This window comes from Zeus faber (assembly GCF_960531495.2).
Source record: "Zeus faber genome assembly, chromosome: 8".
Lineage (NCBI taxonomy): Eukaryota > Metazoa > Chordata > Actinopteri > Zeiformes > Zeidae > Zeus > Zeus faber.
The window spans coordinates 5,947,504-5,972,503 of record NC_137195.1 but is presented as its reverse complement, the minus strand read 5'-3'; the positions used below and the strand labels follow the sequence as shown (position 1 = coordinate 5,972,503).

The 25,000-nt window shown below is 44.7% G+C and overlaps 1 protein-coding gene across 1 annotated transcript in view; it reads left to right on the top strand.

Moving 5' to 3' along the window:
• LOC307233957 (semaphorin-7A) overlaps positions 1 to 21,900 on the top strand; it is a gene marked incomplete at both ends in the record, with an annotated part of 25,328 nt that extends 3,428 nt beyond the window's left edge. Inside the window, 13 exons of the mRNA XM_080005452.1 lie at positions 97 to 236; positions 1,325 to 1,387; positions 2,548 to 2,643; positions 3,523 to 3,628; positions 5,294 to 5,401; positions 8,028 to 8,167; positions 8,530 to 8,708; positions 10,152 to 10,260; positions 10,503 to 10,710; positions 17,961 to 18,076; positions 18,659 to 18,831; positions 20,569 to 20,624; positions 21,551 to 21,900. Of these exons, the coding sequence (XP_079861578.1) occupies positions 97 to 236; positions 1,325 to 1,387; positions 2,548 to 2,643; positions 3,523 to 3,628; positions 5,294 to 5,401; positions 8,028 to 8,167; positions 8,530 to 8,708; positions 10,152 to 10,260; positions 10,503 to 10,710; positions 17,961 to 18,076; positions 18,659 to 18,831; positions 20,569 to 20,624; positions 21,551 to 21,900 (1,844 nt within the window). The remainder of the gene's footprint in view (positions 1 to 96; positions 237 to 1,324; positions 1,388 to 2,547; positions 2,644 to 3,522; positions 3,629 to 5,293; positions 5,402 to 8,027; positions 8,168 to 8,529; positions 8,709 to 10,151; positions 10,261 to 10,502; positions 10,711 to 17,960; positions 18,077 to 18,658; positions 18,832 to 20,568; positions 20,625 to 21,550) is intronic.
• Positions 21,901 to 25,000: the final 3,100 nt, after the last annotated feature.

Below are 25,000 nucleotides of genomic sequence, written 5' to 3'. Positions count from 1 at the left end.
GTTTATGAAATCCTATCATCGTCAATAACAATAAGGTAGCCCCCGCAATACATCTTTGGTTCACCCGTCTCTTTGTCTTGGTCCCGGCACCGCCAGGACCCCCCAGGTTCCACTTCATGAAGCCTGAGAACTACATCAGCATGTATCACCCGGAAGGCTCCAACACGCTGTACGTCGGGGGCCAAGGCACAGTCTACATCTTGTCCTTTACCGACAGAGGGGTCCGTGACATTCAGGTACGTTTCACTTTTTCCATGCCTCCTGCAAGCGACAGCGAGAAGAAGCGAGCAGGTAACAGTGAAGGGATTTAGTTTCTCGCTCAAAAGCACTTAAACAGGCAAAAATGCCTTTGTGGGTCAATTAGCTAGTGCTATCCTTCAGCCAATTATTGGAATGGAAGATCATGGTCCTGTCCTATTTGGTCTTTTAGAATTTTGAAGCAATACAACAATTGGACACGGCAACTATTGCGCACAGTAAAATAAATGAAGACGGACACATAATCAATGCAAATTTGACAAATGTATTATTAGGCATTTGCCCAAGTGTTCTGCAGTGACCTCCATGGAATCAGATTCATCCGGATAGTTTGAATAATGTTGATTTAGCATTCATGAAGCCAATCAGCCGTTGCTAATCCCTGGCAACGTAACGTGTCGGTTCCCACGCGGTGAAAGCCGCCTGCGGTGAGAGGGTTGGTCAGCTCCACCTTCACTTTGAACACTTCAAATTTACATGGTATAACCATGGGACCATCATATTAATTACTGAGATTAAACAGAGGCAATCAAACCGCCTTGACATCAACATTACCATGCAACCTCCTCAATTAAACCACAAGTAAAACGCTCCGCGACCCAGAGGAGCACAAGGCCAATGAGCCAGAGACGAGACGGTTGGCCCGGCGCTGACCTACTTCAGTGGCCGAGATGTAGGTGAAGGCCAGGAGAGGCAGCGTCATGCATACTTAATGGAGCTAAGTTGGTCTTTGCACATGCCGAGCGAAGCGACAGCATGTCCGAGCTATTCCAACCAATATAGAGTCAAGATGGCGGCACTTAGAAGACACAATCTACGGGGCTACTGTCAACAGTAGCTAGGCAAACAGATCGGAGGCAGTGCTAACAATGGGCTTCATCTGATATGTCCGGGCTTGTGTTCTCGTGATTATTGCAGGTTTATTGCAGGTATTGCATGCTCAGGCATAATTCCCCGCAATGTGTTTTCACCTCCAGTGGAGTTTGTTTTCTATCGAAATCATGCCCAAAATAGAAAATCTGTGTAAAATCACCTTGGTATGAACTACCTTCTCATTCCCGTTCAGATCCCCGTGGAAAGCGATGAGACTGCAAAGGCCACCTGCATGGCCAAGGCTGTTCCACCCAAGGTAGACCCTGTTCTCACCTTCATCACCTGCCCCTCATCGTCATCATCATCATCATCATCGTCGGCGTCGTCATCGTCATCATCATCATCGTCATCGTCGTCATCGTCGTCATGATCATCACCAGACCATCACAGCTAACAGTGGAAAACACCTGACAAGTAAATTAACAAAAGAAATATATATATGGAAAGAAAATTTGCCTTCCATGAAATTGAAACATAGAGCAGCCGGGCAAAAAGACAGGCTTCAGCTGTTTATATATATATATATATATATGTATATATATATATTTTTTTTTGGACAATTTATCGGCGAGGGATGAATTTGAACGTGATGGGAGGCAGAGTCGCATCTCACCCCAAGCAGACACCCTGCGCGTTTAAGGCGTTCCCTCTGTGGAAAGAGCTTCCTGCCTGTGCCAGGGGTTCGGTCACCGTCCAGGCCTGTGGCGTATTTATTCAGCACCAGCCCCCCACACAATATTCCCTCCGTCCCACCAGGCCATCCCTCGCTCCTTCTGTGTACCTCCCTGCATGCTGCACTGCCCAAACATATGCAGCGTATACTGCATTACTCAAAATACTACACACACACACACACTCACATGATCATACCACATGCTCACATTGATTACTTCTTTTAATGAAGTACCTTTATCATATCTTATCATAATTGTGATTTATGTGTCTTGTGAACACTGTAGTCGCGGTCGTAGTACACGGTAGTTAACACAAAACTGTATTTGACCATTTAATTGAACGTCACCCAGGGATTATCCCTTCAGGTTGTGTTCGGTGTTCATTCCCCGTGGAAGTGTCTTGGGAGGTAGAAAGCCATTGTTTCTACCTCATGAATAAGTGATTTCCGTGGAGTATCGCAGGCACTGCGTTGCTGCTGTACTGCAGGGGTAAGCCGCCCCGGAGCCAGAACTTTGAATCCTGGACCCGTTCCAGGTTTTTTCCTAAATCTCTGTTCTCGTCTCTTGCCCTCCTCCCTGCCTCCCCCACTTGGTCTTTTTTTCTATCTGTCTTTATCTCTTTCTCGCCCCATTCATTCGTCCCTCATTCCTCTCCCGATCTCACCGCCCTTCTTTATGCCATAACCATAATCTGTCATTCTCTCTCTCGCCCTCCCTCTTTCTCCCCCTCGCTATACTACAGTTGGAGTGTGATAATTTCATCACCGTCATCCAGAAAGTAAATGACACCTTTGTCGTATGTGGGACAAACGCCGGGAGCCCGAAGTGCTGGCTGCTGGTAAGAGATTATCATGTGTGCAAAATGGTGATATCTTCTTAGAACAGTCAGGGCGATAAGGCACTACAATGCCTGTGATTTACTCCGTGCTGGCTACACTAATAGCGCCTGGCAGACTGTTACTAAGGAGAAGTTGGAGGGAAAATGTAACCGTTGTCTTCCCTGTTCAACAGTTTGGTTGTTCAGAATAATGATTTGCCTCATAATGCAAAGACTTTCCCACGCTGTGAAGCGTTTAAATGGGAGCGTTCAGAGCACCAGGGCAGGGAGGCAATATGAGAAAATCCTGTTCCAGTCTTACCACTATGATTTCCCTCAATGATCATTCATCCTAAATCACATCGAACACGGTCTTAAGCACATTATGGTCCGTCTCTCACATGCCTCTGGGCCTTCTGAATGAGAGGCAGGAATCAGTAAAGGCCTCCCAATTTGTGGGTGCCAAGTACTATGATTCTGCAATTATCACAATTCAATCGGTATTGTGATTGAATATTATTGTTATTGCTGTTCTTTACCTTTTTGACCATGTAAAACAATGCACTCCTCCATGGAGGGATGTTAGGGTTCATACTACATAACAGTCCCTATCCAAGTTTGATTTCAACATGGTATAAAAACTGAATCTCTTTCACAAAACGCGAAAGTAGCAAGGCAGGACGGTTTATCATAAAAATAAATCAAAAAAAATAAACTGTCTGACTCATGTCCATCAATACAAAGAAAAATATTCATGATTCACCGTTGACATTCCAATTAAAAAAAAACCAGAATTGTGAGTCAGGTTTTCTCAGATCCCTAATCTTCTTTGAGCTACCATACTTATTCGAATATAATGATTAAAATCAAATTTTTGACGTCACCTTGTCCCTCCCACAGGTCAACGAGACGGTGCTGACCGACGCTCAGGGCAGCGGACAGATCGGCTCTGCCTCGGACATCTCGCCCCCGTATCCCTCCCAGAAATCCATCAGCCTCACCACAGGTGCCAGAGCCGTCCGTCTTCCAAAATAATTGAGTTATCCATTTGCATGAACTTCCCCCTGCGACATTCGTAAGCCAGGATGCGATTTTAAGGTTCATTTTGATGTGAATCTCTCTACAGCCGTTGGAATAGTGGAACATTGACAGGAGCTTGGGGAACAACACCTCCTACACTGTCAAGTCTGTCAAACTGTCAAAGATATTTTAAACTCCTCGGTGTGGGGTGATGTTCTGGCAACAACAGCTTCCGTTTTTTTGATCAAAAATTTTCTTTTATTTTTAAATTTTTACAGTGTGAACGCTCATGTGCTGCCTGTGTCCAGGTTGTGTACGAGTACGAGATTGGAGTGGATTTCATCCATCTCCATTAGAATGGCCGGAAGCTACTTTATTTAGTTTTATTCAACCCAATGTGACTTGACAGTTACAAAAAAGCCTTGAGCTGAGAGCCGTGTGTGCTATAGATAGACAGACTGACAGGAAGACAGACAGACTGACAGCCAGACAGACAGGCGGACAGACGGACGCCGGACGGACAGACGGAAATTGCGACGTTTCATAAGAACACACCAGAACAAATTGGCAACAAAAATATAGTGATAACAAATAGAAAATGAAAAAAATGGCAATGTACCATTACACCTACAAAATACAAAAACACCTCCATCAACAATCAGACGTTAAAAAGTAGGAGTGCTTTTTACAATCAGGAAAGCTTTTATGATATTCAAATTTATCCGCGGAGGGAACGGCAGCCTAAAAGCTGCACGGTGACGGTGCCGTGCCGCCCTAAACCGAGTAACACAACAGAACCCCACACCCTGGGCGCTGAATTCCAATTACTGGCTGTACCGTAACTACATGCAATCACATAAAAAAAATAAAACCCTTGAAAACAAGTGAACGTTCGTTAACTACAGCGCTGAGTTGGGAACGAACCACTTGCTCTTTTGGAAAAACACTGTCCATTAAATGCGGCGAGAATCCACATCACTCAGATCAATGTTCGTTTGCAAAGTGGGATGCTGTTTCAAACGGCTGATCAATTACGAAACCAATGAGCCAGTCATTTGCTAGAGTAGTGCAGCGTTTGGGGAAAGATCTGTCCAAATGAAGCCATTAAGTGTCACGATGGCAAAGCCTTTGCATCGCTATGGCAACAGGCCGCTAAATGGGTTGATTGGAATATGGCTGCGGGCGGCTGCCCAGTGGCGTGGCGAGCGATTCAGCATCGATGTCTTCATTCCTCTCTCTTTATCTCTCTTTATCTCTCTCTCTCTCTCGCTCTCTCTCTCTCGGTTTCGTTTTATCTCAGCGTCTCAGCTGTCTCCTCTCTCTTTCTCTCTCTCTCTCTCTCTCCATCCCTCCTCATCTCTCTCTCTCTCTCTCTCTCTCTCTCTCTCTCTCTCTCGCTCTCTCTCTCTGCTCCTCTGTCACTTCTCTTCGCTCTTTTGCTCCCTCCCACCCTACTGTCCTCTATCAATCTCTTTCCAGTTCCCTCAAGTTTTCACTCAATCTCCTTCCACTTGTCCCTCAGCCTTGTGCCGATCTATCACACTCACTCTCTTTTTCTCTCCCGCCACCCTTATCTCCACCCCCTCCCCTCCCCTCCCCTCATACACCTTCTCTTCCTCCCTTTCTCTCTCTCTCTCTCTCTGTCGCTTAGATGGGGGTCTGTATTCCGCCCTGTCATCCGTGGGGGGTCACGCCGGCTCCATCCGACGGACATTTGGCTCCCAGAAATTCCTGAAGACGGAGAACATTTGGCTGCTGAGTGAGTAGGAGGGAGGCCACATTAAAAACAAAATGAAGCTGCGCGGGGCTCCGATTGGTGAGAGGGAAGGGAGAGTGTATTGCGAATAAAGAATGCAGTGGGCGGTGTTGGGCCGCGTGTTTGGCAGCAGATTGTCGAGCCGCCCCACGGGAAAAGCACCGTGTGGGCGTGATCAGCGGCACCCTGTATGTGCATTGGGCGAGGGGTTATCCACAGCCATGGCGACCGAGCCGCACAGCCGTTTCCAAGGAGGAATTTGGATAGTGCAGGGAATATGGTGTGTGGATCTTTGAGTGTACATCTTCAAAAATAAAACAAATAACCAGCCATTACATCTCAAATGGATGTATCGGTTGTTCCTTTTTTGTGACGTGTCATAATGTCTGCCATCTGTTTTTGTAACTCTGGTTTCAACCAATCCTGAGAAAAAAGAAATATACTTCAAGAATATGTCATTTTTTGGAACATAGATTTAAACAACTGTAAAGAGAGGCCATCTGGAGATAATGCTGTCTGACACCCACAGTAAGACAATGATCTTGGAAGATCAAACCAATTTAACAGTCGAAACTGGCAAAGAGAGCAGACACAGCTATCTCTGACCTTTGTCTTCTGAACCCTTCCCTTGCTGTAAACAGCCATGGATCGGACAGAAAATGTATCTTAATCAATGTGTAACCAGTTTAACCTTCTTCCTGAGGTGATTGTGCAAAGAACGATACCACTGACGAATTAAGGCACAGTATTTTAAATGTGTTAACTATTATTTATTCCTTATTCCAAGTTTGTTGTTTTGCTTATGGGTTCATCCTCTTGTAGAGGAGTTTTTTGGTGCCCAATTTTCCTTCTTGCATCCAAAAGATTAAATTGTCGTATGGGTTTATGTTATTACATTCCAAAAATTCACTTGCATGTGTAATGTTACCTTCTTGCATTTCAGAGAATTATTTACGTGCGATTTTGTATTATTTTATTTTCAAGATTTATTTTACAAACACCAATTATATACCGATATTAAGGGTTGAATGAGATGGGATGACGTAATGAGGTAAGGATATGAAGTAGAATAGCTAGAGAAGATTAGAAGTGAAGATTTCACGGCGGGTCTACAGAAAGTCCCGTGACAACTACGCCGACCAATCGAAAAGTGATTTCCGGTCCTGCCTCCTCCCGAAGGAATAAACAGACGAACGGACGATCATTCGCTCTCTCTTGCGACCATTAAGTTGACCTGAACTTCATACTTTCAGTTTACCTGGCGCTGCTTCACGCAGCCTGTCTTTTCTTTGTTCTCTTTGAAACCACGTTTTCGCACCGTGTCCCAGAGACCATCAGGTTCACATAGTACCTTGAAAGCCCTTCTTCCTTTTATCTTCCCTTAAATCCGGGTGAAAAACCACCATCTTTTCGGCTTGAATAACCGTTTTTAAACGAGCCACCTTACCTGCGTTGAAGGAACGCACCAGATCCCCGAAGCCACCGCCATGCCACCCAACCACTACACGCCAAGCCCAGAAGAATTCCTGCTGAGCAAGCCCGCCGCGCCTCGCCGTTCCAGGACCTGGCAATCGGGAAAGATCCATGACCCTCCTCGCCGTCCTGGACCAGACAGGCCAAGGTAATCCAGAGCCAATCCAGTAACAAAGGCTAACGATTCACCGGAGCCGATATCGTGATCCAGAAAAAGGCGAACCCGGCGAGCCCAGAACTCCCGTAAAGCATGGCTTAGAGATGTTGGTGGGTCAAGATGATTCTTTCCTTTCTATTATTCATCTTAGAAGGTGGTGGCTGCAGGAGGTTACCCAGGGTGGTTGTTGCGGCTGCTTCTCCCCGGTCCTCGTCCGGACACCTTCGGTGCTGCTGCTGCCAGTCGGGAGAGGGTTGGTGCTGGGGCCGCCCGTTGACCCGCTGGTGGCTCCGGTGGCATCTTCGAACGGCCCTTCTGTGTCCCTACCCCATGCCAGAGGGTCCCTGTTCAGGTGCCACTGTGGCGTTTTCAGGGCCCTCTGGCACAGAGACACAGACGATGGGGTTGAAAAGAATCAGGTTTATTGTACCGAGTGGGCTAGGTGGAACAAGCCCAGCGGCAGATGGCATGTCATGACAAGGGCTCCTCCAGTGTGTGTGTTTGGGGACGGGGGTTTTACCTGTTGCTCGTTAGATCAACCAATGAGCAACAGGTGTACAGCCACACTGATCTGGGCCCAGTTACCATCCCCTCGCAATAAAATGAGATTACACTTTATTCATCACTAGAAGGAAATGTAAGCGCCACTGCGGCAAAAAGTGCAGTCAAGAAAGAAATAAATATGAAATGGGCAGGTGTTGGTCTGCAGTAAGTACAAGTTACAGTATTGCAGTATTAGTGGTATACAGTAGTAATACATAAAAGGAAGGGTAACTAATATTTTAACCCACAAAAATACACCAAAAATAACATAGAGATTTGAAGTTGCAGTCTGCAGGTGATAGATGCTGTGCTTAATAAATAGCAGCTGCAATATCAGGATTTAGAAATGGGCTCTGTTCTCCGTTGTATATGGGTTTTGTGTGTACCAATAGACACGCTTTGCTGATTGAAATTACTTTTGATCACCGTGTGATCTGTCTTTGTCATGTGACGCAGATCCCCAATTTGCCGGCGCTGCCGTGATTCCCGCCTCGCTGAAGTACAAGGAGGAGATCTACTTCTTCTTCAGCGAGATCAACAAGACGGCCCGAGTGGATGAGGAGCCGTACAAGGCCCGCATCGGACGAATCTGCACCGTAAAAATCCTATTTACAATTCATTAGAGGGATCATTAGGAGGCAATTAATGATATCATCTCAGTATGGTAGTTGACACTGTGTTTCGTTATTAGCACCGTTTATGCAGCTGCTAATTCATAATTCTACTCATAATTACTCAAGCAATGGACTTGACAGGTCAAGTTAGAACTAGAAGATGCTTAATCAGTTATTATGTATGTACTGTATCTATTATCTTATGTTATGGTATTCCCACTTAATAAGAATATTCAAGAAAATTCTGAACTAACATAATCAATATAGTTTTTTTACCTGTACATAAGCTGAGGGCCATACATAAAAAAAAAGCTGCACGTTTTTTCGGACCCAATTGTGCCCAGGTGGACGAGGGGGGCATCAAGTCCCTGCTGGCGGACTCGTGGACCACCTTCCTGAAGGCCAGGGTGATGTGCGGGGCCGGCAGCAGCCAGCAGCAGTACAACAACATCAGGCAGGCGGTGGTGCTGGTTGCCCAGGACAAGCGGGCCGGGGTCATGTACGGACTGTTCTCCAATGCATGGTGAGGAGCTGCCACTCTTATATATATATACACCGATCAGCCACAACATCAGAACCATCACTAATAACCACTAATATTGTGTGGCTCCCCCCCGTGCCGCCAAAACAGCGCTGACCCGTGGAGGCATGGACTCCACAAGACCTCTGAAGGTGTCCTGTGGGATCTGGCACCAAGACGTTAGCAGCAGCCGTTAATCACATTCTTCAATAACCAAATTGTATTTTAAATTTTGTACAGTTTTGTTTTGAGGTTTTGTATTAATCTGTAATGTAGCACAGTGTAAACAATGTTAGTTATAACATTCTTTCTCAGCCCTGGAACTCAAACCAGTTTCTGATGCCCCAAAAACATTTATTTCAATAATTAAATTAATATCATAAACACACAAGCCGTACTCAGACCCACGGTTCGTTTCAGGGGCTCTGACTTATTTTCAAGTGTTCACATACAGTACGCACTTAAATTGCTGACTAATTGCTCTGAGTTCCTGTGGAGGGCTGAAGGCGACCAAGTGTAAAAAAACGGCTGATGTTTTAGGTTTCAGGTGCCAAATATCACAACAGGCCGGTTTAGAAGCTGTTTTGTCCCCTAAATTCTGTTTTTAATGTGCTTTTTATGTAGTGTGTTGAGTTCTGGAGTGAGATTGTTGATCCTTTTAAACATATTTTGGAGGCAAACTGTGTTATAGATGGATGGACGGATGGATGGATATATGGATGGATGAGTGCATCTTTGGATGGATAGATGGATGGTTGAATGGATGGATATATGAATGGATGGATGGATGGGTGGGTGGATGGATGGACAAATGGAACCATCCATCCATCCATCCATATATCCATCCATCCATTCATCCATCCATCCATCCCCGAAGGGAAATTGCAATGTCCCAGCAGCTTACAGCTTAGCTCCCAATATGAAGAAAAACAAAAAATGCACAATAAAAATATGAAATATGGCAGGATCATGGAAAAACCAAACTTCAAATCTTTAACGTGTACAAACCTGAAGTAAAATGTCTAGGTGGAGTGTTTCATGTTTATTCATATGTAGACGCGACGGTGGCACAGGAGGTAGAGCGGGTCGCCCAGTACTCAGAGAGTTCCCGGTTCAATACCCTTCGAGCTCCTCCTGGCAGCACGTCGGAGTGTCCTTGAGCAAGACACTGAACCCTTAACTGCTCTCGATGTGCTCGTGTGCGCCTTGCGCGGTCGCCGCTGCCATTGATGTGTGAATGTGAGGCATGTACTGTAAAGCGCTTTGAGTGGTTGTAAGCGCCGTAGAAATGCAGTCCATTTTACCATTTTACTATAAGCTTTCATGATTTATAGTCGGCCCTGTTTTTATTGTCTATTACCTGACTGCACAACACATTTCCAAACGGGGACAATAAAAGGGATGTGATGAGGTGTGGTGACCTTGCCTCCTCCGCTCTCTGTGCAGGGGGAGGACGGTGATCTGCGCCTACTCCATTGAGGACATAGACCAGGCCTTCTCCACCTCCAAGCTGAAGGGCTACAGCAGCCCCCTCATTGGCAGCCGCCCCGGAACGGTGAGATGCAATCTTAGTCAAATTAGCCTCTTTTTTGTCTTTATCCTGAATCCAATCTGATTCGGAGTCACCTTCCGAGGAGAAAGAAACAGCCACGAGTGATGAGTGTGAGAAAAAAAAACAATAAAACACTTTTATTTTAGATTGCTTACAAAAATAGGGAGAGCAAAATCCGTAGTCATCTTCTTTCCCTGACGCCAGCTCTCGTCCTCCTCCTCCTCCTCTCTCTTTTCCTCTCTCAGTGCGTTCGCAGGAACGCCACAGCGGGGGGGCACAATGACATCAAGAACCTGGGGGTGATCCGGTACCACCCGGAGATCGAGGACGTGATCCGCCCCATCGGCGTGGCGCCGCTCGACCTGCCCACAGACGACCAGATCACACACTCTGTGGCCGACATCGTGCTGGCGGTCAACGACGAGCACTACAGCGTCCTGTATCTGGGAACAGGTGTGTGTGTGTGTGTGTGTGTGTGTGTGTGTGTGTGTGTGTGTGTGTGTGTGTGTGTGTGTGTGTGTGTGTGTCTGTGTGTGTGTGTGTGTGTGTGTGTGTGTGTGTGTGTGTAGGATGGTGTTTCCATGACAATGGAATACCATCTTTTGCAGAAATCACCATAACTCTGAGTAGTTAATTGGCCTTCAACATCATGAGGGACTGGTTAGAAATTGTATTTATAGGGAACGCAACAATTTATAATTATTAAGCGCATAATTTGATGTAAGTCCTATATAATGTATAAAATAATATATAAATATATAATATATAGTATATATATATAATGCATAGCATATAAATTCTATATTGTACATCATACAATATGAAAAAACAAATAATAAAAAACTATAAAATTGTATATATAATAATATACAATAATATAATATAATATAATATAATATAATATAATATAATATAATATAATATAATATAATATAATATAATATAATACATTGAGTGAGTAAATAGGTTTATCATAACAAGACATGTACATACTGTATTCATGTTTGAAGAACATTGAACATTTAACAACAATCAGAATAACTGCTGCAGCTGTACAGGTAACAAAGACTAAAACAGATGTTCCTCCTGTCACCCACCCTCGTGTCTTCCTGCCACCAAAGCAGTGAAACACCGGCCTGAATCACCTTCTTTACGGAGCCGTGAAGTCAAGAGTCACTCACTTTGTTTACATTTAATTTGCCATTGTTGTCCGAAGGGTCCCCTGTAGGGCTGTAGAGAATGTGAAGTCGGTAATACAAGGACATTTTATTTGGCTCTCTTGGCTGTGATGTAGAATCAACATGTCTGCCAATCATTTTGACCATTAATTTGCATTATCCACGCCTAAAATAAAATAAAATAATGAAAATAAAAATAAAAAATAATAAATGTTACCCACTTTGGTTGAGAAGCCAGGTGGGAAATGGGAAATAGGAGGAACTCTTCTGTCAAATAGACAATTAAATTAAATGGAGAACAGCGGATTTTGTGGAATTATATCAATTTGCGAAAATTGGAAAGACACCGGGGGCCCCTTGATGGAACTTTTTCAAACACGTACTTCAATATCTGTGAACAACTCAGGGTTTACTTCTCGCACAGAAAACCACTTTTGAGTAAGTAAGTGTAAGTAATGAGAGGAAAACAGGGTGAAAACGCTGCGAACAGCCGCAGGCCTCCACGTTGGCCTAAATACCGGTACAAACTGGAGCATTTGGACTTGAGTGAGAAGCAGCAGCGTCTCAGCCCGGGGAACAGTTTGTGGTGCGCTGCTCCTCCTGACATAAATCCCAAAACATGTTTTGCTTTGCTTCCTTTTTTCGTGGTCGCGTGGGGGGAGCTCCACAAGCGAAAAACTAAAACGCTTTGGAATCATGCATATTCATGACTCGGTAAACTATAAGTCAATCGTGAATTGAATGACAATAGTGTTGTAGTGATATTAAAAAATATTTCTAACTGAGTTGTACATCATTGTGATACTGTGGGAACTGGGGGCCCATTCTGCAGTATTCTGCATTTTTACTGCACAAAGACTAAAAAAAATGTCCTGTGCAGCAGGAGGGAATGTGTATACCTCCATTTTGGATGTATTACCATATTTATAATTTATACCATTACTTATTTTATCATTTATTATTGACTAGTTTAATAATTATGAACATATTCTAAAGTGTTCTAATATCAATTCATTTCCCTGTCAGCAATTTAATTATACTAATTAAACCCACTCAAAGCACTTTTTAAAATATTTAATTAAATTTAAAAAATTACCCATTCCCCCAGTTCCATTCCCCATAACAACACAGTGTTATAGGGAATGGAGTTTAAATATATAGTATCAAAGGTCTAGGAATAGATTTTCAAAGCTCGTTCAACAGCTCATCAATCTGTATTACTATCGCCAAACGGCTGCGGCCGTAGGAACGATGGAGACATCCTCCTTACAGGACACAAGCCAGTCATTCATCGCGGCGAGACGTGGACATCTGCTCCAGGTGGATAATGCCATCAGAATGGTCTAATTTCATTTCAGAAGTAGAGGCATAAAGCCATTACACAACAAAGGCAGCACCAGCCTTGGGACTGATGATCGATTGTGCCAACTCGCTGAGCTCTGGGGCGGCACCGCTTCCATTCAACCCCCTCTTTGTGGCTGAAACCCCGCTCAATATCCCTCAGAAAGACAAAGTCGATGCAGTGGAGACATCGATAGCTCTGTTAATGTGAAATTTGGAAGGGGAGAAGGGTCTCAGACCTCAGTAGACCATGCTAAATGCCGGCATTTTAAAGTTGAGTCCCTGGGTTGGGGCCCCACGAGTCCAGGGATTAGAAGGAAACTCCTTCCTTGGCTTCCAGGCGCAACGGGATCCAAGGGATCCCTGTAATGCCCTGATAGTGGGTTTGTTCTGCATGTGGTTCGGATTCAATCCCCAAGTCGGTGCTCCTGAAGCTTTCTACCGTTAGTTGGTGAATGTTTGTATGTTTTTGGGGATACTTGTGTGCAGGTGTTTTACAATTAAACACATATAAAACTGATTTTAACTGATGGCAGTTTCCATTGGAGACAATGGAAAAGTAATGAAAGGGTCATATACTGTCTATAGTACATCTTACACATATATACGACTCGGGGTAGTATTCACAAAAGGATTGTGTGGCTTTTGTATCAGTTAAACCGGTGCAAATAACAGAAAAAAAGCGAGCGTCTAATTCACAAAGCACCCGCAAACGGTGAAATTCACCCCTAACTGCACTGCCACACAAATAGTGTCTGTGCAGGTGCTATTTGCATGTATTTAAATGAGCTATTGTGCATACATTTGGTGCAAAATTGGCCCCTTTCTATGCAAATGAGCCTTGTTGCAAAATAGCGTCCAATTCACAAACACAGGCGCTAACAGCCACATGCAGTGAGAGTAACGTATTCAAAGAGCTGGTGCAACTGAAGTGTATTTATAAGGGGTGTCAGGCCCAGGCCCAGTTATCTGTAAATAATATTTTGACATTATTATTATGATTATTATGATTATTATGATTATTATGATGATGATGATGATGATGATGATAATGATGATGATTATTATTATTATTATTATTATTATTATTATTATTATTATTATTATTATTATTATTATTATTATTATTATTATTATTATTATTATGTCAGGATAGCAGCAGTTTGTGGTGGTTTTTTAAATGCATTCCAAAAGCAACCTGTTGACACAATTTTTTTGTACATATCAAACAAAAACGGGGACAAAACGGTTCTCTGATTCCTATTAAACTCAAAAGACATTGTAAAAACAACAAAAAGTTCTAGGGAATAGAGATAAAGTGGTCAGAACTGGCATTGAACCACAGATTGCCTCAAACCTGCAGGACCATGGACAGCTCAGCAGGCAGCGGCCTGAACTTGACGAGTTGATTCTTAAAACTTGGGAACGAGCTTCCCGTCACATAGCACACAATGCAGCGTGTGAGTATTGCCGTATTGACCATGCTTGGCTCTACATACGCATGTGAGAAGTCTTCCTGGCATCTGAGAAACATTAAGAGCAACCTACGCTCACGTTGAACTGATGGAAGCCTCAACGCAGCATGAAGCTTAACCTCACTACGTATGAAGCAGACGACAAGGCCACCAGCAAAACCATGCAGCACCACAAGTCGCATTAATGGTAAAAAGTATTTAATTTATTATTGGTTAGCTACAGTATAACAACAATATTATTAAGAAGACAGAGAAGTGTTGTACGTTAAAAATGTATGCCTTACTTAAAAAATGCACGCATTAAGTTGCATTCAGTTTTATTAAATATTATATGGCTCACAAGGAAATACATTAGGAAATATTTGGCTTTTATGGCTCTCCCAGCCAAAATGGTTCCCGACCCCTGTGCTATGTGGTCTCCACGTAACCTGGTTTCCCTGTGCATGGGGTGCGGGGGACCCCGGGGCCAGCCCCCGCTCATGCTATACAGGCAAATGTAGAGCAGTGGTGTAAATACGTAATAACTCTCCAATGGAGACCCCCACTGACGCACAGATTATTTACTTTTCCACATGGATCATTGTGATCACACGCAAAACAAGGGCAAATCGCCACTCAGCAGCAAAGCTTTATGGGCGTGTTTGTGTCGGAATAACATCAGCGCGATATCTTCTGTGGATCGGACGCTGAGACGGCGCAGATAGCGGACGCAATTCATGGTGCTATTAGCGGCCGGAATCCATTTCTTTGTGAATATGCCACTGAATGTGCTGTTCAGTAAATAAGATAAAATGTAAAGACAAATAAAAATGTATACAATATAAAACGTAAATACAAATAAGCAATACAAGATAGATAAAGAAATGGATCAATAATGGTGAATAATAGAGAAATATAAGTCAAAACTAAAAAAACGACATGTTATGATGGTTATTGGATAAATAAATCGATCAATAATAGGGAATAATAGAGAAATATAAGTCGAAACTAAAGAAAACTACATGTTATGGGCCTGAGAGAACATGGATTTATCGGGTTTACTTAAGTGGTCACAGTTATTGTTATATGTGTTATTTGAAGTTATTCCAACACTACGGGACATAATAACTAAAAGCAGCTCTGACAAATTTTGTTTTCACCCCGGGAAAAACTGACAGAGCTGTACCTCACTGGGAGCCAGCGGAGAGATTCAGCAGCTGGTTCTTAAGTCTCAGTCGGCAGAGTTACGAATCATTTCTGCCGCAGTTTTATTTGTATATGACACTTAATACCCGAGCAGCTGAGTGAACCTCACATCCGCCGACAACGCACATAGTTCAGATATACACACGTCGGTTGTATCCAAATAGAAGAGCGAAAAAGCTGCAGAACATAAAGCCTGAACGACTGACACACAAATTAAAGAGTAGCCTACCGTGCTCAAGGGCACCCTGGCAGCAGCTGTTGTTCAGTTCATACACATGCACGCACGCGCACACACACGCACGCACACACACACACACTCTGATTTATTCGGACGCTAAAGGATTTGTATTAGTTATGTTGGCCCAGAACTAAGGGGAAGTGGAACAGTGCTGTGGGTGACACAGCACAGGGGCGCTGGGATCTGAGTTTTGTGCGCCGGTACCGGCTCTGAAAGCCCCGTTCCCGTCCTCCTGGAATCCGAACACCCGGGTTCCAGGTTACACTTAAAAAAAAAAACAACCTTGTTGCGTGTCTCTCTCTTTTTTTTTTTTTCACTGTTTGAGGACACGGGCGGTAATTTGTAATCTTTTCGGTGTCGGGAGCCGAGGGCATACAGTACAAGGGGCTGAGCGGAGCGGAAGCGGGATTGACAGCTCCGGCTCCTCTCGAGGGGCGTCCTGTTCTCATTCCTCGTATTCATCCTCGAACCCCTCGAAGTTGGTCGTGTGCAGATCTTTCGGAACATCCGCTCATTTGTAAGACTCCTCCGCGTTTTGCCTGACATCAAAACACGCTTCGGCGCAAACCAAAGCATTTCTCTTCTACCGTCACGTCATTGCTTTTCTCGGCCCCAAAATGTAAATGATCGCCTGATTTGCGTTGGGTTGCAGGCGGCCGACGTTAGAACGCATAAAACATAATTACAGAATATAAATCTTTTCCATTTATCCAGTTCAGTGCGGCGGGAAACGCTGTTTTCTGCACGTTCATTCACAAACTGGTGCTCGTCGTCGTGCAAGTTTCAAATAATGAATTTGTACTCGTGTGGTTGGCTCATTCCGTATTTAGGTTCCTCATCCTCGACGAGCAGTAGAAGAGGTAGAAGTAGGCCAAGGGGAATGCACTCTCCCCTCCCGAAAATAACTTTTGCCATTTAACCCCCGAAGACTCCGGCGAAGATGTGTTTGAGGTCGGCGGGCAAAGGCCCCCGAAATAAACGACAAAATCACGCTGCAGCTATGCAAAGTTATGCGCGGCGTCCCTGCCGCGTTTGCTTCATCGCTCATCGATGGGTTGATAGAAATAAAGCAGCAGATATGAAACAAAATAGGCACTATAAATAACGCATCTGAGGATTAGGCACCTGAGAACCACCTCGGAGTTCAAATATGACGCCAAGATGAGAGGACCTGAGAGAGATGGAGGGGGAGGGGGGTGTGGAGAGGACAGTTTGACAACCAAAGCGTTTGAGGTGCTGTAAAGGACAAAAAAACAAGAAAAAAAAACCCCGAAAATAAACAGCAGAGGACAGGCGAGCGTCGGCTTCCAAAAACAACCGAAAAAAATACCTCAGGATCGAGAAGAGGGAGGAATTAGAATAATCATTTCATCACAGAAGAAGCAGAAAGTGAACTCTGACGCTGACATCGTGGAGGCGTGTGTCAGGGATGGGTGGGAGTTCTATGCAGCGTCGAAAAGTACAAGATCGAAAACCATGAAAGGTTATACAGAATACCGCAAAACAATAAATACAGCATATTTTATATACAGTATATTATATATCTATAATATCTAACCAGAATGTACTGTATGTCACTCACTGATGTCACTCACTCATTGATGTTGTATATGTATTACTGTATGCGTGTGTGTATATCAGGGCTGGCACTGGTCAGGTACATTTATATATATATACTCCAAATTTGTTGATACTGTGTATTGATACTATAATATACTGTGTTACATTACATTACATTATGTTACTAAGCAGATACTTTTGTATGTCACAGTCACAGCCAGTTAAACATTCTCTAGAAACAAGCAGTACTAGTAGATTTAGTAGTAATAGATGCTCATGGGGTAGACAGGTCAGTGCCTATACCTATATCGATACTATATTGATATCGATATATTTTGACACTATATCGTTAGTATAACAGTAAATCGATACTACTGTATATTGACACAATGTATATATCGATACTGTATCTACAGTATATCAATACTATTTTGACACTTTATCCTTGGTATAGCAACAGTATATATTGATACTACCTATACAGTATATCAATACTATATCGATACCATATCTGCAGTATATTGACACTATATTCATACCGAATCGATACTATACTGTGTATGTGTGTGTCCGTATCCATGTGTATTTGGCTGGCTGTGCGTGTGTAAGTGTGTGTGTAAGTGTGTTTGTGTAAGTGTGAATGCATTCTTGCACGTGGTGTGACATCAGCGGCTTGACGGCATGTCATCACACTTGTGTCATATCGTGTTTGTCGTTCTGCTGCAGAGCAAGGAAAAGTGCTGAAGGTTCTTCACACCAGCGAGGAGGCCTTCATCATAGCCCAATACTCTCTGTTTCACAACGAGGGACCCGTGCTCAACATGGCCATCGACTCCCAGAAGGTGTGAAAATGTTCTTATCAGCACAAATAGAAATAGAAAAAATGATGTTTTCTGAAAGAAAGTGTTTTTATATTTATATTTATTTTTTATTATAATTTATTGTTATTTATATTACATGTTCAGTTAATTAAAGCATAAATTAGCATTTGTTAATTGTTTTGTTCATTTTTAATACTATTTTACGGTGTATAATTATTTATAAAATAGCAATTGTATACATCTAATGTATACAGTATTATAATGATTATATCGTTAATAATTATTATTACATATAAGAATTTTATATTTATTCAAAAACTGACAGGCCTATACACTGTATATAAAATAAGATGTAAAGTGTATATGTTTATGTACTGTATATGTAATTATATACAGTGTATGCATATATATATACCTGTATAGTATATCGGTATATATATAAACGCACATATACTGTACATATAAGGGTATAAAGGGGACTTATAATGACTCATTTTAATGACTTTAAATACATACCAGCTATACACAGTGCACATTTTGCACATTTAAATAATGATGACAGCAAAAAAAATCAAAACATGGCTCTCCGTGTGCCTTCCTCAGGGCCACCTCTATGTTGGAACCGCGATGGAGGTCCAGCGGCTGCCATTGGCTGACTGCAGTCGCTATGGCGACACGTGCAGAGAGTGCATCCTATCCCGGGATCCGTACTGCGGCTGGGACCGGTCCAGGAGGAAGTGCATCGCCACCCCCCCGGGATACAACATCAGCTCCGGGTATGATGGCACGTGACGGAAGGCAGAGTGAAATCTGCAAGGAGCCAGAGCTGCAGAACGCCACAAAAACAGCTTCTCTTTGCTGCGATAACGTCCTTTGTTTTTATGCAAAAAACATGCCAGCTTGAATAATTTAAAATGTCTGCTTTCCCATAGTCGATAAAAGTTAAAAGCCCCCGAGAGTTTTTTATTTTGATTCTGAGGACTCTAGGGCGAAGGCTTCACTTTGAAACATCCTTGTGAGCTTTCAGATCAAAAACATGCAGCTGAGATATGCACAGATCAGCCACAACATTAAAACCACCACTGTAACCACTACTATTGTGTAGCTGCCCCTCGTTCCACCAAAACAGCTGTGACCCGTGGAGGCATGGACTCCACCAGACTCCGAAGGTGTCCTCTGGTGACGGAGACGTCAGCAGCAGATCCTTTAAGTCCTGGAAGTTGGGAGGTGGGGCCCCCATGGATCGGGCTTGTTGTTCCAGCACATCCCACAGATGCTCCATCGGATCGGACCCTGACCCCGCCCATCCACATGATGTAGAAGAAAACGTGATTCACTAGACCAGGCCACCTTCTTCCATGGCTCCATGGTCCAGTTCTGATGCAGCATGGACACTCTGAGCGCTCCCATACACACCAAGCTGTGATGCACTGTGTGTTCTGACACCTTTCTATCACAGCAACATGAACTTTTTCACCAACTTGTGCTACAGTAGTTCTTCTGTGGGATCGAACCAGGCGGTCTAGACTTCACTCCCCACGTGCATCAATGAGCCTTGGGCGTCCATGACCCTGTCGCCGGTTCCCTGTCCTTTCTTGGATCACTTTTGGTAGGTAGTAACTACTGCATACTGGGAACAGCCCACAAGACCTGTGGTTTTGGAGATGCTCTGACCCAGTCGTCTGGCATCACAATGTCCTTGTCAAAGTGGCTCAGATCCTTACGCTTGACCATTTTTCCTGCTTTCAACACATCAACTTCAACAACTGACTGTTTACTTGCTGCCTAATATATCCCACCCCTTGACAGGTGCCATTGGAACCAGATGTGCACTTCACCTGTCAGTTGTTTTAATGTTGTGGCTGATCGTCACGTCTATGTACAAGCACGTTTACAGGGTTTCACAATTTTGTTCCATTTGGCCCCAGAGAAAATGAGTGAGAATATTTGAAACCCCAGACTAAACGAAAACTTTTTTTTTTTTTTTTTTTAATCATTTTGATGTCGAATCCTGTTGTGGCCAAGTCGGGACTTCACTATCTGTCCTGACGAAGCTCTCTCCAATTGTTACGTAATCCCACGATCGCAGTCACTTCAGCGGATCGCCATCATTATGAAGAATCGGAAACGTCACAATAAATAGAATTGGAATAAGGTTTGCATCCGGTGGGTTGAGGCGCTGTACTTGAACATTTGTGTTCCAATGTCCAGTGCTAATTGATTGTTCTTCTGCAATAGATAGACATGTTAATATTATGGCACTATTATAGGCTCATAGCAGGAAAGACAAGACTCAATTCCCAGGGAGCACAGAATTAAGGTGTGGCATAAATGAACAAAAATTGGACAATTACATTGCTAATCTGAACTATTTGTATGACAGTTAATTGTCAGATGAGCCAATGAGTGTTTTTTTTTTTTTTGCATTGTTGAATAATTTCTATCGTCGTTTCCAGGCGAGCCCATCTGTACCGCTAACTCTGACTAATTGTCTTCATTATTTCCACCGACAGGGCCCTCATCCAGAATCTGGACCAGTCAAACGCTTCGGGTTGCGGGGAAGCTGCGGGTGCGTGTCTCTCGACATTCTCTCTCTCTTCTCTGTTTCTTAATCAAACTCAAATGGGAACTTTTCTGTGCAGCCAGAGTCACCAGATGATTATCATATAATTGAGCCCAATCCCAGCAGCCCGCGGGGAAAGGCTTTTTTTTTTTTTTTTTTTTTTTTTAGAACCCAGATTGCCCCGCTTCAAAGCCAAAAAGACAAGTTCTAACCTCGACTAATCACGGGGATAACTCCCTCCCCCTTGACAGGGAGGCGATCTCCGCCCGCCGCCTCCGCTCTCTGCATCCCCCGACAATTCCGTTTGTCTCCGCTCGGCGCCGCGGGGCTGCCCGTGGAGCCCCTTTTTTTTTAAATTGGCCTCGGCCCCTTCTCCCTCGACAGCAGGACTTTGAGATGGAGCGATACATCTGAAAACCCGCTCCAAACGCGTGTTTTAATCTTCGAGCCGGATCGCGGGGTCAGCCGCCGCGCATGACATTAACATTACAGATTCGTGTAACTGTTCCCCACACCAGAGATTAATGCGGTTTCGGTGGAATCCTGACACCGAAACTGAGAAAAAAAAAAAGGAAAAAAAAAACCTCTTTGTTCCACCGCTTTTCAGGGGGGACGGAGCGATTTAGAAGATGTTGAGATGTAAATCGAGTCGTGTCGTTATCAGGCGTTTGACGTTTTCTCAGTGAAGCGCGGGCGGGGTAATCGAGGGAAATGTCAGTGACATCATAACACAACAGCGCGGCAGAAAAGGTCACCGCACTTGTAATTTATTCCGACCGAATTAGACTCCGTTCCCTCAATCACCTCATCGTCGCCTCCCAGTCGAAACCAAACCGCTGAATTTTCTTTCCCTTTTTTATTTTTTTGTTTTTTTGTTTTCTGTTCCATAATTTTTACCACGATCGCTCCACACCCCCCACCCCCTCCCCCAGCTCTGAAGCAGCGCCGGACGTCCCCGCGCAACGTGCTGGTGCAGTCCAACACCACCGTGTACCTGCCGTGCCCCGTGCGCTCCTTCCACGCCTCCTACCGCTGGGAGAAGGACAACTGCGTCAAGAACTACCCCTGCCTGTTCTCTGGCAACTCCTGCGTGCTGGGCCCCGCCGTGGACGCCCCGCTGAAGGAGGGCGTCTTCCGCTGCATGGCCACCGAGGACGGCTTCAAGGTGGAGGTGATCTCCTACCGGCTGGTGTACAACGCCGGGCCCCTGGGCGCCGCCTCCTACGCCTCCACCCTGGGCTCCTCCTTCCTGCTGGCCGCCATCGCCCTCTGGCTGCTGTAAGCGGCGGCCAGCGCTTCGCGCTCACCCTTCATCGCCCCGACCGGCTCCCGGCGGCGGTGGGGCGGTGGGTGGGGTTGGGCGGGGGCGGGGGAGGGCGGGGTTGGGTGGGGGTGGGTGGGGGTTTGATGGGGTGGGCCAGGCGGCACCGGGTACCGGGTCAGGTTCGCAGAGCATTGGGGTACATATCTGGGATGTACGATGACCAGAATTCGCTTTCCTCCAGGAACTTTCTTCCCTCCCATGTCGATTTTTTTGTAGGAAAAGAAGAATAGTTCATTAAATGTGGGTCAGTGAGTGATTACAATTAAATTAATAAAACGACATAAAGTATCTTCAGCTGCATTATCCATAATATATGTCAGAACTATATAAATATAGTTCCATATACTATATATAAATATGCTTTATATATATTAGGGCTGTTAACACAACAATTTAATAATTAATTCAAATGGATAAAACTTTATTAATCACATTAAATCCTTCCCGCTGTCAAAACCTTCATCAGACCGACAGAATCAAAGTCAGAGATAAAGCGAACCGGCAGCGGCACTAATCCCTCTCTACGTGACGCTGCCGCGCGGTGGATTGTAATGTATAGTTTGATAGATAGTTTGGGCTGAAACACAATAGATTTCGGGTGTCCGCCGGATGGTTGGTGGTTTTTATCTCCCCGGCGACGCTGCGCGCCAGATTAACAAAGTGCCGATGATAAGTGGAGAAGAAACGTCAACGATTAAACGTCTCGGCTCTCCCTTTTTAAAACTCATTGAAGGAAACACCGTAACGCGCGATCTGCCGGTTCATTCAAATGCCGCAGAACCTTCGATTTTTCCGTGTACAACAGCCAAACCTGGCCCGAGTGTTGGTCTGATTACGACTCAGTCACTTGGCTGTTTTTCTACCCTTGAGATTTTGGGAATATAGGATTCCCTGGTGTTCCATTAATTTTGCTGGTGTGTAACAGTGTACATTTATCCTAAAGTACCCTGAAATTAATGTTATTAAATAAGATTTATGAAAAAAAATATGATTAATTTTCGTAATAAGTTTCGACAGATTACATCATCATTTAGCAGAGGCTGATGGAGGCAGCCATCAGGAGCAATTAGGGGTTTTAAGGCGCGGTGTGTAGATCTGACGGAACGGACTTGGCAGAAATGGAATAAAATATTCTGAAGTATGTTTTGATTCGTCTATAATCCCATGAAAATAAGAAAAAGTTAGCGTTGGCGTTACCTTAGAATGAGCTGTTTATATCTACATAGGGAGCGGGTACGCTTCACGGAGGCCGCCATGTTGCCCCGCCACGGAGAGGGGTCTCCAGTCGGGGGCAGATCTGCAGCCTCACCGTTAGATGCCATTAAACTCTACGTACTGCACCTTTAAGTGTCCTGCTCAAGGACACTACGGCACGCTAGCAGGCGCAGGAGCTGGGGATGGAACCAGCAACCTTCAGGTTACTAGATGACCCGCCGTACCTCCCGGGCTTCTGCCCCCCCAAATTAGAGTTTGACAGCCCTGATATATACAGTATGTATTATTTATATATATATATATCTGAGTAGTTGCTGAAATGTTGCTGCAAATTAAAGAGTACTGACAGATTCATCTAGATTCATACCACAATAAGTGCTTTGCGAACCTTGCCTTTCTTACTAAAAACAAATACATATCCAACGAGTTGGAGGTGAAAAAAAAACACCACCACCACCACCACCACCACCACCACCACCAGGCCAATTCCTTTTTACCGTTAATCTACTTATTTTAAAATCTACTTAATTGTGCTTATTTGTGAAAATATAAACCTTTATTACCGCTCTCACATCTTATCAGCCATCCATACACACATGAATATACGTTGTTGAACTTCGTCAGAACATCTCGCTCGTATTTAGACCGAATGAATCTGGTATTGAGATTTGAAAGGGAGGAGGGAAAAAAAAAAAAAAAGTCTAATAAAAAGCCTTAAACATTTGTGGGACATTTAACCCCCAAAGCACAACCTTGCAGCGGAGGCCGAACGCCGCGCGGGAGGCAGCGTGGCCTCCTGACGGGAAGGAGGCGGGAGGGAGCCCCCCAGCCCGCTCCAGACATCACTGTGTCTCCAACCCCACCCCCACCCCCACCCCCTCAGACAGGGCAGTTTCAGTTTTGGTTCTTTTTTAACCCCCCACCCCCACACCGTCCCGCCTCGTTCACAACCTTGCCCGCCGTTCTCGTAAACAGATTACGCCGCTTGCGATCTACCCTTTTAATCCGTGTGTTTTGCAGGTAGATGGGAATAAAAAAAAAAAAAAAAAAAAAACCCTCTCGAAATTTCACCATACGATCGATCGCCATTCGACAAAAAAAGAAAGGCCCGGCGATGCGGCTACGATTACGAGCAAGACCTCAAATCTCAAACTCTCGATGGTTGACCGACCGAACAGTGTGGCCGAGCTGAAGTCGAGGGGAACATTTTGTCCGTCGCCCGCTGGTTCGCCGGCGTCAAGGGGCCTCCGTCGCGTTCTCACCAGAAAACAGGACTTTTTATTAGCTTCCCCTCAATCTGACGGGGGGGGGGGGGGGGGGGGTTGGAAACGCGGTGGGGTTTTTTTTTTGCTTCGACTTTTTTTTTTTCGCACAACCCACACGCACACACACACACCCGGGGGGGGGGTGCAGGAAGAGGGTTCAACCTGCGTGGGAGTAGAACAGTTTTCATTTTTTATAGTTTCTCCGGAAGGGGGAAAAAAAAAAAGGAAGGCTTGTAATTACACAAACAGTGCTGCGTGAAGAATGTTACGTACCTTTGCCCGCTCCGCCAGTGCTGATTCCTACCATTGCTGCCTACGTACGCGACGACGAGTCTTGCGGGTCGGAGGTTTCCTACCATAGTTATAACACTACGCGGAGCCTTCGAACGCTTTCTATTTACCTCTCCATCGGCGCCAGCGGGCTCCCGCGGGTCATCCCGCCCACCCCCCCCCCCCCCCCCCCTCGACCCCTATGCTGTGAGACAATGGCTTTGCCGCATTTTAATACGACCCCTCGTTGGACCATGGCGGGGCCCCCCAAAACAACCCCACCGGCCCGGCCTGGAGGGGAGACGAGA